Source organism: Neocloeon triangulifer, unplaced genomic scaffold (assembly GCF_031216515.1).
Source record: "Neocloeon triangulifer isolate White Clay Creek 2 clone unplaced genomic scaffold, ASM3121651v1 ptg000006l, whole genome shotgun sequence".
In the NCBI taxonomy this organism is placed as follows: domain Eukaryota; kingdom Metazoa; phylum Arthropoda; class Insecta; order Ephemeroptera; family Baetidae; genus Neocloeon; species Neocloeon triangulifer.
In genome coordinates this window covers 117,719-137,191 of record NW_026775549.1, presented here as the reverse complement: position 1 = coordinate 137,191, position 19,473 = coordinate 117,719, and the positions used below count along the sequence as shown (strand labels likewise).

General features: G+C 36.3%; 1 protein-coding gene across 1 annotated transcript; it reads right to left on the bottom strand.

The window, feature by feature from the left end:
- Window positions 1–9,196: 9,196 nt before the first annotated feature.
- LOC132194280 (protein sister of odd and bowel-like) lies at window positions 9,197–13,052 on the bottom strand. Its single transcript, XM_059615452.1, has 3 exons — window positions 12,787–13,052; window positions 11,992–12,672; window positions 9,197–10,717 (listed from the first exon to the last, which is right to left on the bottom strand). Exons 2-3 carry the CDS (start codon window positions 12,669–12,671, stop codon window positions 10,342–10,344), a joined length of 1,056 nt encoding a protein of 351 aa, XP_059471435.1. The 5' UTR covers window position 12,672; window positions 12,787–13,052; the 3' UTR covers window positions 9,197–10,341.
- Window positions 13,053–19,473: the final 6,421 nt, after the last annotated feature.

The following is a 19,473-nucleotide window of genomic DNA, read 5'->3' as shown; positions in this document are numbered from 1 at the left end:
CTTACATTTTCTGCGAGGCGCACACTCGCGCGCGAAACAAGCCGCTTTTGACGACGGCTCTCCTCTGAATTTGCATCTTGACGGATTCGAGAAGCTCCGATTTTCGCCCTGCCAGGTGCGCTCTTTCTGTACCTTTTGTCCGCCAGAAAATCGAACACGTGCGCCCAGGATCAACAGCTTTTATAGACCATTCATGACACCGAGCCAGGGAGAGAGGAATCAAAGTTACTGTAGACAAGAGTTTAAGTTTAAAACGTGTGAGTTAAAGGTTAAAATTAAATTTAAAAAAGCAAGGCACCCCAGAAAAACTTTCTAGTCAATTCAGTAATTGCAATTTTACCCTTTAAGGTTTATTTTCGCTTCGGGCAATTCATTGGGTTTTATTTACTTTTCTATAGAGGTTCTTGTAGTTTTGTTGTTGTGGAACCTTTTGACACTTAAGGTGTTCATAGTTTGAGGAAAAAAATCCAGCTTTCTCAGTGAAGATAAGCAATTTTATTGTTTCTGCGTGATACATAGGGATATTCTGTATCATGCAGAAACAATAAAGGTACTCATCTTCATTGAGGAAGCTAGATTTTTCTTTGTTTTACTTGTTCATTTGATTATTATAAATATTCAATCAATTTAATTTCGATCATGAAGAACTCCAGGATTTAAATACATTTTAGGTATACTCTGACAATTCTTTTCCACGAAATGATTTTATTAATTAATAGTATTAATTTATAAAAATTAAGTAACTTTTAAATATTCATCAAAAGAAATTTATAGCAAATTTGATTGAATTGTTAAAAGAAAAAAAATTTGTTAAAATAAAATAAAAAACAAAATATATAATTATTAAGGAAGATAAAATGTAAAATTTAAGTAGCAATAAAAAAATAAACTTAAAACATTATAAACTACTTTGATTATCAATTTTTAAACACGTAAAGGCTTAAATATTTGATTTTTATTTCAGCTCTATAAATTTAAAATTTTCAATGTGAAGAGTGAAATTTTACCGCGAATTGTAAAAGGTGAAAATTTCTACACCAAGATTTCCCATTTTATTTATTTACTTTGCATATGGGAGTAGATATAAGCAAAAAATATTTCGATAAAAAATAGGCAGTATTTTTACAAAGCATTTTGAGCAAAACCAGTGGGTTATTTTAAGGTAAAAATGCAAAATTTGTTTTAACGATTTTAATTGAAATAGAAGTTTAATTCTTATAATTGCATAGAGATCATTTACGGTGGTAATTCATTTGAAACTCAAAATGTTCCTTCTGTATTCAGGTCTTCTAAAGCAAATAGGGTTTATCAGGTTTATGCATTATATTTTCTCAACTCTCAGCCCTAAATTTTAGAAAACAGCTTAAACAGAAAATACAATTAATATTTTTCTGTATTAATAAATTAATTAATATATCTTGTGCAAATTTCTCTTGAAACTCTTCCTGAGAAAGAAACGCGCAAATTAGTTCTGGCTGTCGCATTTTTTCTATGCAAATTTAGTCTATAATCATAATCAAGAAGGCAAACTTGCTCTAGGCCACGAGAAAACTGGAGGACATTTAAGCAACTTATCGCGCACTTCCTGGAAAAAAGGAGAGCGCAGGCTAATTTTTGTGTGTTGAATTCGCATTCGCAGCTTAACGGCGAACGTTTTTATGCACCGGCAGGTTTTCGCTATACACATTGGTGCGCGCGGTGACAAACACACGTTTCGTCAGAAAGGAAGAGGCGAGGCTGTCTGTGTGTGATTGAATACACAAACTGATTGTGTGGTCTTTTGCTCTGTGGCGGCCTGAAAGGCACCGACAATGAGATGCAAACACACACATCTCTGCTCGGGCTGTTTGTCTCTGATTCACGCCGACGATTCATTTCTGCGCTGCTGACTTAATTTTTCGCCTGCTGCTTCTTTTGTTTGCCGCGCGACCAACGAGAATCAGTGCTAAACACATTATGATGTTTAAATGGTACGACCAACACAACGCACTTCTTAGGAGCTTCTCTCAGGCCGTCAATAAAAAAAATGCGCAAAAAAATAACACTGAAAATGACTGATAGCAAATTGTTTGCAAAATATTTTAAGTCTAATGATACTTCTCTCTAACAATTTTAAGCTGATCTCAACATTTATAGTCTTTCAGAGTAAGATAATCACTCTTCATATTTCTTTCATTGTAATTAATTTTGAGTTTTCAAAATTGCTTTCTATGCATTGCACAAAACAAGATTTAAATATTAAATTACATTTGTTTATTTTTTATTTAAAATGGTTAATTTTTAATGTTAAAAAATAAAACCTGTTAAATTTAAAAAAAGTGTAAAAATTAAAATTATTAACAAAAAGAAAAGTTTTACAAAATCTTTGCTAGTTGCGGTGCCGTTTCCCTTTCTTTCAATATATTTTTATATTTTAACACTGTGTACATATAAAAACAACAATATTGATTATTTATATTCATTCTCTTTATTAATCAGGCGAGGAAAACTTATAATTTTACAGTAAAATTTCTTACGCGGTAGTATTTAAACTTTCTGGTAGAATATTGCAAAAATATTGAATTAAAGGCGACTTATCATATTTATAATTATATTAGAGCGAAAAATTAAAATTGTGCCAAATATGTCTAGTGTCTCAAAATAATTTGAATTAGAATGACACAATCCAATCCATTGTACGTAGCAAACGAATTCAACATGATTCAGCAGATTTTCAGCACGAGCCGTTTATGAATTTTTATAAAATTATCTATACAAAATTAAAACAAGAATTTGTTGGAGCGAAATCTTAATAGTCAGGAGGTCGTTGCGTTGACATGTTGAATGTTTAAAAAGCGTTTTCCATTCCAATTTGCAACAAGGTGGAGGTCCCTATCTGAACGTCACTCCGACGTAAAATCACATCCCTCCCATCAAGCAGCGTTGGAAAAAATTTTCGAGCACGCACAAGAGCAAGGCATACAACAGAGAGCAGCAAAGTCGCCCGATCAGATAAAGAGCAGCCTCGGCGACTTAAACGCACGATTACAGGTGAAATAATAAATATTGACATGGGATAATCTAGGACACGATCGATACAAAAAATATCGTGAAGGAGCCTCTAATAAAATATTATAAAACAAAAATTTGGGGCCGTGAGAAAGGCGCGAGTTGCGCAACTAATATAGCCTCTCAAGGGTTGCAGAATATAACATTTACCTTCAAATATGTCGTTAAAATTTTCAATAACAATTCTAGGATAATTTAAATGAAAATTCATATAGTCCAGCTAATTTGAAGGAAAAATAAAATCTGCTAAATTCCACAAAATTCATAATTATGTAAATCAATAATGTGGAAATACAAGACCCCACTTAAAATTATATTGAATTTAAAAATATTTAAACGATTTTGTACACATTTATACACATTTGTCTATGGGTGCGTCCAGGAAAGATTTGAGGGTAAATGTTAAAAATTTTTCTTGAAAACATGCCATTACAATTTTCAAGTATGTTGTTGGGGTGGTCAAGAGGCCTCGCTCACCAAATTTTCAAGTCAAAATAAGGGGTGCTTTTCCGGGAAATCAGATTTTTCCAAAAACAAAAAATATGGAATATCTTTGCTCCTATTGAGAAATTATTAATGATCTTTTCACTTCCAGACGTAACTTTTTACGCCCGACAACTTTTCTGTTGACAACTTTTGCGTAGGTCAAAGGTTAAGGTCACTAAATTGCAAATTTCACTTTCTGACGCAATTTTTGCAAAGAAGCACCCCTCAGAAATTTTTCGCAGTATAGGAAAAAATGTAGCCCCAAGTGTGTACAACAACATCCTTGATTTTCAGAATGGCATTATTTTTAGCTTTTTAATTAATTTTAAATGAATATTAAAAAACAGTGAAAAATCGCTTTTCCGCAATAGAAAGTAATTTTCAAACAGCGATAACTCATTTTCTGTTAGAGATACGCAAAAATGTTATAGAGCATAAAGGATTTGTTTTGACTTTTTGCATCTAGCCATGTATTGTTTATACAGGTCAGGTCACTTGGGGTCATTGACCTCAGTGACCTGTGACCTTTAAGAGCAGTTTACTGAATATTTGGCACATAGTTAGGAAGAACTATTTTATGGAATGGTTTTAATAAGCTCATTTCCCACAAATTATTTTTTGAGGTCACAGGTCACCGAGGTCAATGACCCCAAGTGACCTGACCTGTATAAACAATACATGGCTAGATGCAAAAAGTCAAAACAAATCCTTTATGCTCTATAACATTTTTGCGTATCTCTAACAGAAAATGAGTTATCGCTGTTTGAAAATTACTTTCTATTGCGGAAAAGCGATTTTTCACTGTTTTTTAATATTCATTTAAAATTAATTAAAAAGCTAAAAATAATGCCATTCTGAAAATCAAGGATGTTGTTGTACACACTTGGGGCTACATTTTTTCCTATACTGCGAAAAATTTCTGAGGGGTGCTTCTTTGCAAAAATTGCGTCAGAAAGTGAAATTTGCAATTTAGTGACCTTGACCTTTGACCTACGCAAAAGTTGTCAACAGAAAAGTTGTCGGGCGTAAAAAGTTACGTCTGGAAGTGAAAAGATCATTAATAATTTCTCAATAGGAGCAAAGATATTCCATATTTTTTGTTTTTGGAAAAATCTGATTTCCCGGAAAAGCACCCCTTATTTTGACTTGAAAATTTGGTGAGCGAGGCCTCTTGACCACCCCAACAACATACTTGAAAATTGGAATGGCATGTTTTCAAGAAAAATTTTTAACATTTACCCTCAAATCTTTCCTGGACGCACCCCTATACCAATTATTTTGACAAATATACACCCTAAAATAATAATTACTTTCAAATGAAGGAATAATGCTGTGAATTTTATCAAATTTACTCAGAACAAAATGATTCTTTTTTATATATATATATATATATTTTTTTTTATTTACTTCATTAATTTTTTTTGAGGAAAAGCAATCAGTTCTTAAAATACTATTTGATGATATTTCAAAATTTTATAGTTTTGCAAAACTAATTAAGTGATTCTTTTCCACGAGCCAAAAAGGGCAACCCTTGCGGTTGGACAGTGTTTGTGAGTGAGTTGGTGCTACCGTGTCTATACCGTGCACTCGGCCCATACATCATAAATAAGTAAATATCGTTTTGGCGTAGATTAGGCGGCCGATATGAGTATCGGCGTGGCAGTTCCCACCAGGCTGAACGTCAGCCCGAATCCGATCACTCGCGCTCTCTTGACTCGGCCGACATGACATCGATCCAGCAAGCAGTCACCCGAGCGTCCCTCGCCAGCTCGCTCGCTCCGACCTTTTTGTTTTCCACTTTTTAATTAATGAATAATTCCCTCTCCGCTTCATTATGTACACGTGATTTTTTTTATTAATACACCCGCTGGTGCGCGCAGATTATCGAAAAATAAAAATGGGTAACAATCAATCATCGATTATGCCCCCCTTCGCGAGGAGCAAATTGATTCCCGCAGCCTCCCACTGATACCGAAATGCTCGCAGGCGCGACTTCTTTCTCTTCGGCCATATTCCGCGAGGGGCGGCTTCATTATTATTCATGTGCGCCGGGGGTGGCGATTGCGATAACCTGAAGACACTCGAAAAATTCTCTCTCAATGCATTCCTGGGCGTCGATTATTTTTTCACGGCAGCCTCGCCCGCTTCGATTTTTTATCTAATTGTTGTGACTGCTGCTGCTGCTGCCGGAGATGTGTTGTGGCATTTTTTTCTGTTTATCTGGAGAGTTCCACATTTTAAAACGGTGCTATCTTTCGTGAGGAAATATCTTGATCGTGACGGGGCGGAATTTTCGTCTTTTTGGGCGGAACGAATTTTGGCGCATTCTTTTCTATACAAACGGACGATAAAATACTAGACCTGCGTCTTATTCAATGTCGCTTGACTGGTTGTGTAGTAATTTCTATTTTCCGCTTTTTCCAATGTTTGCTCCAAATCAACCTCATAAATTTTTTAACATTTATCTATTTTCATAAAAAAAAGACTTCTTAATTTATTCACCTTTATATTACACTAGTTAAAACATTCCATCAATTCCCTTCATTTTCGGTTATTTATTTATTAGTTGCAAATTGTGTTTATTGATATATCACAAAGGCAATTGCTGCCCATAACGGGATACATCATTCATACATTCAAAATTATACAAATTCAATATTATTTATTATTAAATTTTTATTATTGTTTCTCATATAAGAAAATCATTTTGAACAATAACAATTTACAATCAACCATCTGCAACAGAACTGACAATTAGAGTTATTACAAAATTATATTTTCACTCTAACTTTATTAATTATATATAAATTTTTAGTATTATTTTATGCACATAAAAATGAATAAAAAATTATATTGAATGTGTATTTTTCATGATTGAAAACGAAATTTTCTGATAAAAATAATGATAAAAATTAAAATTAAATATAGTTTAATTATATTAAAAATTTAAAAACGTAAAAAAAATTTAAAGAAATAGAAAAATAAAATAAAATTTATTTTTAGTTGCTTTTATATTGGTATAAACAATTTAACAATAATATTAATTTAACCTTCCATATTATACTCTACCTGCATAAAGCAGGCAAAATCTTTGCTTCGAGGACACATATTTGTTGCCTATAATCTTCTTTTGACGGAATTTTATTTAGTTTGAAATCAGAGATTTTCCTCAAGACGCATTCAAAATTTGTTTGAAAGTTGTTAAAATAACAACTTCATTGTTCCAAGAACAGTATGAATTTAAAAATAATATCATTATGAGCTTTTTAACTGCCAATAAAAGACAAAAATTAATATATAATTTGACATTGTATGCGATTAAAATTTATTTATTACTTCAAATAAACTATAGTTCATTTTAGTAAGAATTGGCTCAAAATGCCAATACCATAGTAAGATGTAATGCAGCCAGAACTAAATTGATGAACAAATGTAGATTTTTTTTTTTTTTTTTTTTGTGAAAATACTCATAATCTTCATTTTATATGTTTTCTCTATTCAAGATCAAACGGCCGGGAGTTTGCCGTATACATGATGTAATTATTGTCTGGTATCATTAAATCGATCGGCTTGTGCATGTTAACAAGCTTCTGTTAGAAAAGCGCGTGCCGCCCGCTGAGATAATTGGGGCATCCCTTTGTGCGCGCGTTCGACTCTGAAACCGGCAGCCGCGCGACTTATGCAACCCCCGAAGCGGCACAAAAGCCGCGAGCGACAGTTACTGGCGTGGCTGCTCTTTTGCTCGCGAGGAGAATGACACCCATTAGGGCGACAGAGATTATCTGGTGGTACTTGAACTGCATCAGAATATATGTCAAAAAAGTGGGGATGCGAGTCGGCATCTGTTGGCGGCGAGGCAAGGGGGATTAGCCGGCAAAGTACAAAGCCTCGCGCCTTGTCGCGCACTTTTTACTTTTTTTTTCACTTTTTACCAGCTGTCTAGTGTGGAGAGGGCACACAGGGATTTTGTTGCACCACACCTCAGCAAACACATAAAGAGAGCTTGTTGAGGTAAATATCATAAGAACACACACATGCACACACACATTTATATTTTATTAAGCGGCGGCGAGTCGAGTTCCTCCACGCCACATGCTTTTTATTATTTGTAGCACTTTTTAATGATGTATATTCTGTTACATTTATATGGCCCACCACGCTGCTAGAGAATAAAAATATCGCCGCGTCCGCGCCTATAAAAATAGAGAGAGAAGAACACCATTTACACACACACACCTCTTTCTTTCTCCGTGCGCGTTCTGGTACATTAAAATTCTGCACCTTTGATGATTAGGCGCTCGCTCGCCGCCCGCTCTCTCGCGTCTTATTCAAATATTTAAATTGCTACACCAGCACGCGGCCAAGATGAGAGGGCCCTTCGCACTTTTGTTAGCACCTCATCCCATATCTATTATTACTATGTCGGACCTCCATCTAGGTCGCATTCTTCAAACGCTGTCGGGCTGTTCGACATTTCAAAAATCCACTTTCGTGTGATAGTTTCATTAGCACCACTGTCAAAAATTGTAAACCAACATGATTATTTAGAATTGTTTTGAAAATGAAGACGTTTAAAAACAATATATTTTTCACATTTGAAAAAAAAACGAGGAAATTGCTCAAGCAGAACGGAACTTCTTTTATTGAATAAATCAATTAATTTTTAATGACTCGCTTCAAGATCACACTCAGTAAAATTTATGAGCCTATTTAGTTGTGTTATGATGGAACCTGGAGCAGTGTAGTAAACTTGTGTACGAAGATGGAATTTATTGTGCAATAATTGGGTGGGGACTATGGGGATAAGGAGGAGATTTTCATACATTTATTGCGACGATAAATTATCATGTGTTTTGATTATGTTTTCCCCCTTCAAACAAAGATTTCTGTCCAATAAAATAAAATTTTATAGCAAAACTCTTAATATAGCATAAATAAATGTTGGTTAACTTTGTCCTTCTTTGACATGTATCAAAATTAAAACCACCAAAGTCTTAAACTGAGTAATTATGATTTTGCAATAAAATAATATTAACGAAGTCTTATGAAACAGAAATGTGCAATTTTCAGTTATATTCCATTAATTTTTTTTAGTAAAATTGTTTTTACTTGTCTTTTTTAAGAGGAACTGCAACATTTTTTTTTTTAAGAAAATAGATCGTTACTTTTTTTCCATTAAATAAGAAATAATTTAAACCCAACAAAGAATAAAAATGTAGTGTCACTTTGAAAGTGAGCAAGAGAGGGGTGCCAAGATAAGAGAGCGTCGTGTGGTTGGTGCTGCGTGTGTAAATTACGAAAAACGTCAGGGTAACATGGGGAGGGCCTGCGAGAGGCAAAGTATCAGGTGTCGTCCTGGAAAATCATCCATCCCGGCCGGCGACGGCGGCGGCGGCTGCCTCCTGATCTCTTATCGCGGACCACACAACTCAACTGAACAAATTACCTTTTTTAATTGCGCGGTTGCATAATTAAAACGTCAAAACCTTTCACTCCATATCTTTTATTCATTAATCCGAAGCTATATTTATAATTTTTTTTTTCATTAAATGCATCGTAGAAATATTTTACTGGCGGCGTTTAGCGGAAGATTTACTCGTTGAGGAGGCGAACTTTTATTGTTGCATAAAAGGTGCGCGCGCCACAATAAAAAAGCAATTTGACAAAAAAGGCATTCCGTCGACCTCCCACTAGTAGATTTCCTAAGCGGCATCACCGAAATAAATTATGACCAGAGATGATCCTGTTCTTATCCCCAAGCAAAGTGTAGATTTTGTCACCTTTTTCTGCGGCCGCGACGGGCCACCCAGCTCGCCAAAACTCCACTCTCTAGATGTGTTTTTTTGAAAGGCGCAATAAATTGAGATCAATACAAAATGATTGTTGGAGCGTGTATTTATTATTACACAATAATAAACATTCACACCTCTCGCGCTTTTAACATAAAGCAGCGGCTTGTGATTGCGCGCTGGAATATAAAAAATATATGCACCACCGAATATCAGACTGGTCGTCGAGACGAGAGAACTCCGCGCGCTCGAGTTTTATACAATAGGACTCTTTGTACACAATTACAAATAAAAAACGGTCTACCTTAAAACTTATACGCAAAACTACATAGAGCGTGCGTCTGTTGCATTTCAAAGAATCTGCTGGCAATTTTATTATATTTTACAGTTTCCAACTGTGAGTCATCCTTTTGAATTTTTTCGCAGATAGATTGAGTGTCCTTATTCTCATGATGATAAATCCAAATAAATTCATCTGCAAATCTGTTGATTTAATTTTATATATTTCCAGCAGCCAAATCTCTATTGTAATTTGATCTTTACGAATGAAATTTAATTACATGTTTTGCATCAACGGTCACTTCATCATACCCAACATCCGTTTCTGCGCGTGGGATTTTCATATATATTTAAAAAAAATTATTTCCAATACTCATTTACATTTATCATCCGCCGGTCGTAAAACACCGATTTTCACGTGTAAATTGGGTTGGGCTTCTCTTCGTCTCATTCATTGATCTTTAACCTTTGGGAAACACCGCACCGCGCCCTCTCTAAAAACATTTTTCATAACAAATTCTGACCTCATTATCGCTTCGTCATTCATTCACTGTACAAAAATGAGATTCAAAGTCGAGTATACTTTTCTCTAACGTTTATAAATATACAAAAGTTGTTCGTTGCTCCACATCGCACTGCAAACAAACAAATCACAACTGCATGTCTCTCTCTGAAATCGGACTTTCGAAATCAAAGATCGCGCTGCACGAACTGACTGTCTTACTTTGAATAAAGTGATTCATTTGGCAACCGCCTTCATGATGGCCTCTATGCTGAAAGCAGGCCCTGCGGAAGGTCCCCCGGCTAATTTCGGCGACGAATCGTCGAAACCGATTTGCTGGGCCGACAGGTTGTGCGTCAGACTGTGTCTTCGGAGGTCGCAATTTCGACGGAACACTTTTCCGCAGTGGCTGCAGCTGTAGGGTTTGATGTCGGTGTGCGTGAGAAGGTGCGTTTTCAGGTTGGAGCGCTGGTTGAAGGCGCGGGCGCACACCGGGCACCGATGCGGCGCACTTTCCTGGTGCAAGATGCGGTGCACGGCCAGAGTGCGCGCCTGACAGAAACCTTTGCCGCACTGCGAGCACCGAAAAGGTTTTTCCTTCGAGTGGATGTACCTAAAATCAGACGAAAAGGAAAATTTAAAATTGAAAGTTTGATTGGGCAGGAATTGAAAGAAGCTAAGAATTTCTCAATAATTAAACAAAATATACGTCCCACAAATTTGAAAACGTTTCAACTTAAAAGTAGTAGTTGCAAATTGTGAACTAAAATTATAAAATTTGTTGGTCACACAAAAATTTTATTTTATTAATCTATAATTTGTTTAAAAAAAGTTATCCAAATATTTTAACGGACACATTTTTTCTTTTATTTAATTTTGTGTTTTTGCTTATTATTAAATTAAGATTTAAATTAATTTGTATTTTACTTTTAAAAGCTATTATTATCAGTAGAGGAGAAAAAACACTCTAATTAATAAAAATTATTAGGATGTCAAACACAATTAACTTAAATTTTAATCAACATCGACTCCGAAATTGGCATGCATTGATTTCAAGTGATTAGGTTAATAATTGAAAGTATGGAAACCCTAAATAATTGAATATATTTGAATCTTAATTGAAAAATGAACAATGATGCTAAAATACCTTTTCAAAGGATATACAAAGTTCCATTTGTTTATAAAATTCCAAACTCTTTGAGTACTCAATCAGATCAGCAATGGAAGACAGTGAAACGTTTTAAAAGGTGCTGAAAAGAGGGCATAAATTTCGCCGACGTATCAATTTGAGCAACCCTACGCCAGGGGTCAAACACTCCTCTCTCTACCGATGAGTATCTAAAGCAGGCCAATAAATCATTAATTATCTCTACACTCCGCTCGCATTATTTATTTGTTTTAAAACAAAGTAAAAGGTTTCGCGTGCGTGGGCGAGACTTTCTCATCTCATTTAAAAGGCAACAAAAGATTAGCAGAAAACTAACAAGGCTTATGCCTGCGAGGCTTTTTTGCAAGTGTTATATGTTCCAGCAATTAATTTTTGCGGGGCAAGGAATACAAAATAAAATGCACCTGCTGCCCCCTGCGCAATTATGCAAATCTAAAAACAGGCCGACAGGCATGCATAAATTCACACACCATGCAATTACACCCGCGGCTTTATCTCCCTTTGAATGTACATCCTGCTCTGAATATACAGTCCGTTTCATATTCGACCCGCGCGCGCGTGCCTCCTCAAAAAAATAAGCTGAAGGGCGTGTTCACCGAACAATAATTATCACGGGCATGCCACTATACGCGCAGGGTTGAATGCGGCGGCCCATTCAAAGGCAAACAAAACACATGTCCCCGGGTTAGTAAATTAGCACCAGGTGCTTGCTTGCTCACCTGTGGTCCCTGAGATGGTCCTGCCTGCGGAAGGCCTTTCCGCAAATGTCGCAGGAATAAGGTCGCTCGTCGGTGTGCGTCCGTTCGTGGATCAGCAGGTTGTAACTTTTGGTGAACTGCCGGTTGCAGAACTTGCAGATGAACTGCTTTTTCGGCCGACTCGGTTTTGCCGGCGGCGCCGCCTTCTCCATCTGGAGAACGGGGGTGGTTTCCGGGGGCGCAGCCACTGCCGCCTCGACCCCGCCAGCCGAGGCCAGTAGGTTTTGCTGTTGTTGCAAGAGGACGTTCATGAGCAACGGGTACAGCGGCAGGTTGTTGTTGTTGAGGATGAGGTCGTCGGGCTCGGCGAGGTCAGCGGCCGGGTCGGCGGCCGCCTCGGGCACCGTCGTCATGGCCTGCTGCAGGCGCTGCAGGGCGAGGAAGGATTCAAGGGTTTGCTGGAAGGAGCCCGAGCGTTGGTGCTGCATCATGGCCGCGGCCGTTTGCAGGTTGAGGACGTTCTGCAGGGCGATGACGGCGGCCGCCGCGTTGAACTGCGACGCCTGCAGACTGTCGTCTTTTTGCGAAGCCGGCTCCATCAGACCGAACGACTGCTCAACCGTCTCATCCGTCAGCGACGACGACGCGGCCGGCAACACGGGCTCGGGCATTTCCCCGCTCTTTTTTTCCTCCTCGAGCATTCTGATGAATAGAAAAAAAAATCGCGATTAGAGCCCAGGTTTTAAAATTTATTTATAAATTATTCGGATTTAATTTTTATTTTAAGTTTTAATATAATTAAAAATATGATCCTACCTTTTTGTTTGGCGGGGTGAAATTAAATCCTTCTTCTACTTCTTCCGAGATATGATGATTTCACAAAAATACACAAAACTGCACGTCCTGCCGACTCGTCTCGTCATCAATCATAATTTTTTTTCGCCGCAATCGGAATTATTGAAATGAGCCTCTTTCTTTCCCTCTATCTTACTGAAAGTACACACGCCAGAACAATGGCATTTGGGCGAGAGAATAAGCGCGAGCAGATCGTGGCCGTGCGTTCAGGTCCCCGGCCGGCGAGTATGAAGAGAGGGGCGCAGGTTGTACCATCATCATCATCGGCACGCTACGGCCGCAGGTACGCGAGAGAGACCAAGGAGGGGAAACAAAATATAAAATGCTGAAAAAGCAAGCAAGCAAGCGCCGGCCCGATGTCCAGCCTGTGCACACCGCACCTTTAATCATCTTCATAAAAATATGACGTAACGCAGTCATAATCTGCGCTTGGCTCGCCAGCAAAAACCTCTTCTCTCTCTTTTGGCAATTATTATCTGCACGCTGGAATCGCGCGTTGTTGCACAAAAGAGTAAAATTACAAGACAGAGATTTAAGAGTAGGTGAGAAAATGATTTTTTTTTTAACAAGCCGTGTGCGTTTTAAGTGGCTGGTATTGCCATGCAAAATTGTTAATTTGCGTTTATCAAAAAGTTTATGTGCCGAGAGAGCAGCTTAAAAGAAATGTTCATCGGCGAATGCATTAAAAACGATTTCCTGCGCTTGGCCTGCGCGGATGAAAAATGAAGTGTATTAAGTTCAGACCGTGCGCTTGAAATTTAAAGCATGAAGTGTTTTCAATGAACATAATGATATTGGTAATGAGCGCAAGTATTACAACACATCATTCTAACGAGCATATACTGTTCATGATGGCTACAATTGGCTTCTTTGCTGCCAGCAAAAAATTCATTTTTTCCATGCAAATTTTTCAATTAAAATAAATTTAAGTGATGCATTTTTTGTCTTCCTTTTAATTCGATCAATTTGAACTTGTACGTATTTAAAATAAAATCTTAATCTCTTTGATTCATTTTTTCCAACATTCCTCTTTATTTTTTTTAGTACCTAAAAATAAGTAAAAAAAATCGTGTAAATGTTTTGTAAGTTTTTCAAACTATATCATACCAAGTAATTTCAACCATATAACATGTAAATCTCTTTAATTAATAAGCCTTTTTAATTATTTGAAGCAGCTATAAAATAATTTAAAAGAATTATATTTAAAAGTGTTTTTCTTTCTTTTATTTTTTACACTTAAATTCACTAAAAAAACAATTATTTATAAATTATGTTTTTTCTCAATTTTCAATATAAAAAAATGTACTATAATCAATTTCATACTATCATATATTCTGGGTTAAATTTATTTTGCATGATTTACTTTGAAAAATTAATTTAATTGTAACGGAGAACATCACAACATTTGATTAAATATTTATTGCACAAATAAATGCAGAGAATTTTTTCGTTTTTATGTTGTTATTATTAATTGAAAAAAATGTTTGTTCAAGATAGTTAACATTACAAACACAATTAATGTAGTGAATTTAATTTAGAAATTAACACAATTCAAATAATTAGTAGCGCGTTAATTATAGAAATTTGATTGAAATTTTACTCTTGCAAAATAAAACTATAAAATAAATTTTGTTGCTTAAATCAAGTCTTCTTCAACACAATTAAAATCATTTTTAAAGTCAATTAACTGAGGTTGATATGTAGAAAGAAAAGAAACAAACAACCAATCTGGTTTTGGTGAATGTTCAAAATTTTTCGATTAAATTTTTTAGAACTGATTTATATCTGATTTTATCAATGTTAACAATTAAAAAAATAGCTTTCAGCAATAGCTTTCTTGTCCATAGTTCCCACATATTCATGAAAAGACGGCATTTAAAAGTTAAAAGTAAACCTATTTGTCCTAAAGCCGATTTATCTGTGGTGATCTCTTTCTTCGACCATATAAATATTAGCACAGGCACACGACTGCGGGTCCGACAGACTTCCTTTCATGCTTATTAAAATATTAGCTTAGGTCGGTATATTATAAGAGAAAGAGGCCTCTATTAGCGGAGAACAAATAGAGCTGATTCTTTTTATCACTGCAGCATCTCCTCCGAAAAACGATCCTCTCTTTCTTTTGTTATCTCCGCGGATCGCAACAAAGCGGCTGTTTTCCGCGCAGCCCCTCTTTGATTGATTTCACGTATGCACTCAAGAGTGTAAAAAGCGAGATTTTTTACTTTTGTTCTCAGGAAATAACAGAGCCGCTAGCTAAAACAATATTTTCTCGAATGAATTTCACCGCTGCCAGTTTAATTTTCGTTGTTCTACCCCCTATTGGGCGATAGTCGTAAAGGTATATCACGGCCGAAGCCGAAGCCGCCGCCGGTCTGATGTTAGATTTATGAATGGAAAATGTTGCGACACGCAAAACGAATGGGCGACACATACAACACAACACACACGCGAAAAGCTGCACATTTTCGCAAACTCGTTTTTTTTCCTCTCCGCCTTTCAAAAGCAGCACAAGCCAAATATATATAAAGCGCATCTATTAAAGTAATTACGAGAATAATGGCGCACTATTCAAGAGCGCGCGGGTCATTAAGAAGAGGCGCGCATCCGACCAGAGCAGCATGGGGCAAAACTGCTTATTTTTTTTTTTATCAACTCCAGCGGCTCATAAATATTACAAAAATAAGCTGCTTTAATGAAAATATAAATTCATTTTGCCGCCGTTGGCTGCTTTTGCCGTAAGTTTTCAACACACGGAAATTTATAATGATTGCGGCGGCGGCGGGAAAGCCGTCATCGCGTCAAACGGGTGATGATTTTAAACGCTTGACGTCCCATCCACCCAAACACGACAGTTTCGTTAATGGAAATTGTATATTATTCTGCTCTTCGGCGGGGATTTCACAATCTGAGAAAATATCATGAATTTTTTATTAGTATATTTTCTGTTTCGAGTCAACACTACGCTTTTTCCCTTGTGCGGCGATGATTGGTGCTGTCACTGCGCGGAAATTAATTCTCGCACGTTTGCATGAATTACGAGCCCAAAATGATGGAATATAAAAAGAGCTCTTCCCCGAAGATAAATTTAATTTCATTTTCGCTGAGACATAAAAATAAAAAATATAAAAAGAATTAGCGAAAGGTTCAGAGAAAAAAATTTATGGTTTCATATCAAGTACGCAGTCGAATGAATGAAGCCTGCAATTATCTCTCTCGCGCGCGCGTTTCCTTCATCTCTTGCTGGAATCGTTTTTTTTTTCTTGCTTAATCACCGCGTGCGCCTCTCTGGTACTTTCTCGCTCGTCATACATATAAAAAAACTGCAGCACGCGGCGATTAATACGTATGTGTGCTATCAAATTATATACAACACCGTCTTCCTGCTTCCTTTCCTCCAAGTCGATCCAGTTTCTCCCGCGGCTCCTCTCATTAATCAGGTATTCGCCGCACCGGTTTTGTTCACCCTTAGTCATCATCTGCCATCAAATAAGCGGGGGCAAAAATTATATTCATTTATTTCATTTTCAAAGGAAGAGACGAAATTGGTATTGTTTCCCCATGTCAAGAGAGCTAAGCAATAAAAAATGTTGTTATTTCTTTTCTCAATTGTGCGTGTAGAAGAAGAAACGAACAAACTTTATCAAATCCATCTTAACGATTTTGAGAGCTTAAAATAAATAAATAATTGGATAAAAAATATACTGCTGCGCGTATGAGATTAAGTTCATGGATCAATAAAATTATTTTAAACAACTCTCAAATTTATTTAATTATTTATTTTTGGATCATTTCTTTAATTATAGTTTTATCATCCAACACTTCCAATTTGGATACTTTGGTAAGTATGTGGTTTTCCCAGAAGAGCTATTAAATTGAATAATTTTATGAATTTTATTACCAAGTAGCACTTTGCCTGCTTGTGAATATATAATGTATAACAATTTAAATCAACAGAGCGATGAAAACAATGATTTTAAAACACTAGAAAATAATTTTTTTAAATAGGTCTGCAAAAAATAAACGTAAAATTCATTTTTAATAATGTAAAACTTGTTACTATTTACGATAATCATATAAAAGTCAAATTATAAATATAAGCTTTTTTTATTTGTTTTTATGATGAAGTTTATTATAAAATACAAAATTTTTTAAACAAGGTCAAATTTAAGGTAAATAAAATATGCTTCTGAACAGTGATTACGTGTTGCGCTGCAAAAAGTACTTTTAAACACTTTTGAAAATTCCCAGTCTCCATGTCTGATGGAGGAGATGTACAACAAAAACATCAATATTATATCCAAACAATTGTGAAGGTTGGCGCACTGCAAGGAGGGAAAACCACAAATTGGGTTGCGGTCGATCGAGAAGTGCATCTCTCCGTCAAAGAACCCTCGGAGGGATAACCGCACATTATGCGGATAAATAAACTGCATTTAATGATTGGTTCATTCACGGCTTGATTGACACGTTCGCGGCCGCAAAGAGTTAACCGAGATCGCGCGCGGCCGGCGTTCTCACGCTTTCCCATAAGGATCTCGCCGAGATAACTCGGGCCAGCAGAATTTCGCTCGGGGCTGATGCATGAGGCTGGGGTTACATGGGCGGGGGCGGATCGCGTGAGCACCAAAACCGAGTAAACCACGTCGTGAGAAAGCCGAAGGGCAGCCGCGGGATACAATTCGTTTATTTATACACATATATACATCTCGCATGCTTTTCCCCACATTTCGCGCGCGTGCTTCCCGCTGGCCGGACCCTCTGAATTAGTGTACGGGTCAGGGTTCTCAATCCGGATCTGCATATCAAATCAAAATAATATAAAAAATATTGCTCTCTGTATGAAATTTAATTTATCCGACACCATGCCCAGCTTAATCTAATTTATAGAAATATTATTTAATTGAAAAAAAAGGTTATGTACGTTAACCTGCATTTTATCGTTTTTATTTCTTTTTCAATTATTTCTTTTATTCAAATGTTTATTTTATTTTTTCTAATTATACTTCGTTCCTTGTTCAAATATTAAATTTAGGTGTTAAAAACAAACATAATTGAAATGTATCTCAAGAGTTTATTTATTTTTAGTTGTGCAATTTTTTGAAATTGTATTTGAGTAGAATAGTATTTCATGTTTTTGTGTTGATCAAGTGTAATTCCAGTTAAAGGGTTCAGATTTGAAGAACCATTTTTATTTGATTATAAAAAATGTATATAATTCGAAATACAAAATCAGACTTTTGAATAGAGAAGTAATCACAATAGTGCAGCAAAAAAACAATTTGTGAGTGATATAAAAGAAATAATTATTATATTATGCATTTGAAATTATCAAACGGTTTTGCATGAATTGAAGTGACGTCAGAAAGAAACCATTTCTTGTGGGCAGCGTTGCACACAAACAAAAGTCACAATCAAAATTCCTCGCATGCCAGGGTTAATTGAGAACAGTTTTATGGTCAAGCTGTGCAGGCTGCGCAGAGTTCAACCCTTTGCGGTCGAAAAGGCACACACTCAAATTATCGCCACGAGCTGGAGTCGAACAATAAAAATTCATGGCATTCCGATGGCCTGAGTAAATTGAATTAATTCTCGCGTCTCTTTGTTCTCTTTATCGCGAGCCAAAGCCAAAATCATTAATATCGAACGCACCTGGCTGGCTCTTTTTCTCTCTCTCGCGTGCGTGATTTGTGCCGCGCGCGAGATTGAATATTTCGACTAATGAAGCCGCGCGGCTTCTTGACGCGTGATCAGCCGGCCCTCTGCGCGCGTTTAAGGCTATTTACGAGGGCGAGCACCAGTTAGCAACGCTTCGTTTTCTAATTTGACACCTGCTGAGACGCTGTTTTTTCTTCTCTCATCTCGCACACTCACCCAAATATTGCTACAAGGGCAGTGATGCACGACCATAAAACACTGCTCTCTTTTGTTTTTACTCTCTTGATTAATAAAATCATAAATTTTGTGATTTCTTCCAAAGTTCTTTAGCAAATTAATTTCAATTCCAATACTTTATTAACTCAAAATTTGCAATCCTAAATTTTATTTCAAAAATTTTTTCCAGAAAGACAATTAAAGTAAATTATAGATTTAAAATAGCTTTATGACTTTTAGTCATTTTAAGTTTTGAATGCATTAGACAGTAATTCAAACAATATAGTTTACAATTTTGCACTAACTAATGAAAAAAGATTAGAAACAATTTATAATAAATATATTTGAAGTAATTCAATTTTGAGTTTCAACGTAAATTTCAAGACATCTTTTTTACGCTGCCCTGCGCCTGATGTGCACATTATGGACTCGAGTTCTTATCATTCCAATAAGGAAAATGCAGAGGATGTTTTATCCTTCCTTGCATAGGTTTTTGGGAATTATGTCCCGAAGGCTCAATTAAGTTTCCTCGTCGACATTTCAACTTTGGCATTTCTCATTTTCGGATGCTGCTGCCGTTGCGCGCGCGGAGAATTTTTCCCACCGTGAACAAACCACCGAAGGGGCATTTTTCTCTTGATGCGACTTATGACTTTAACCGCTTCTCTTGTCCGAGATTATTTGTAAGATTATCCATCTTCTTTCCACTTCAGCGTTTGGCACCTGTATGAAATGTAACCCTTCTATTATCACATCATTCAAAATTCTTATATT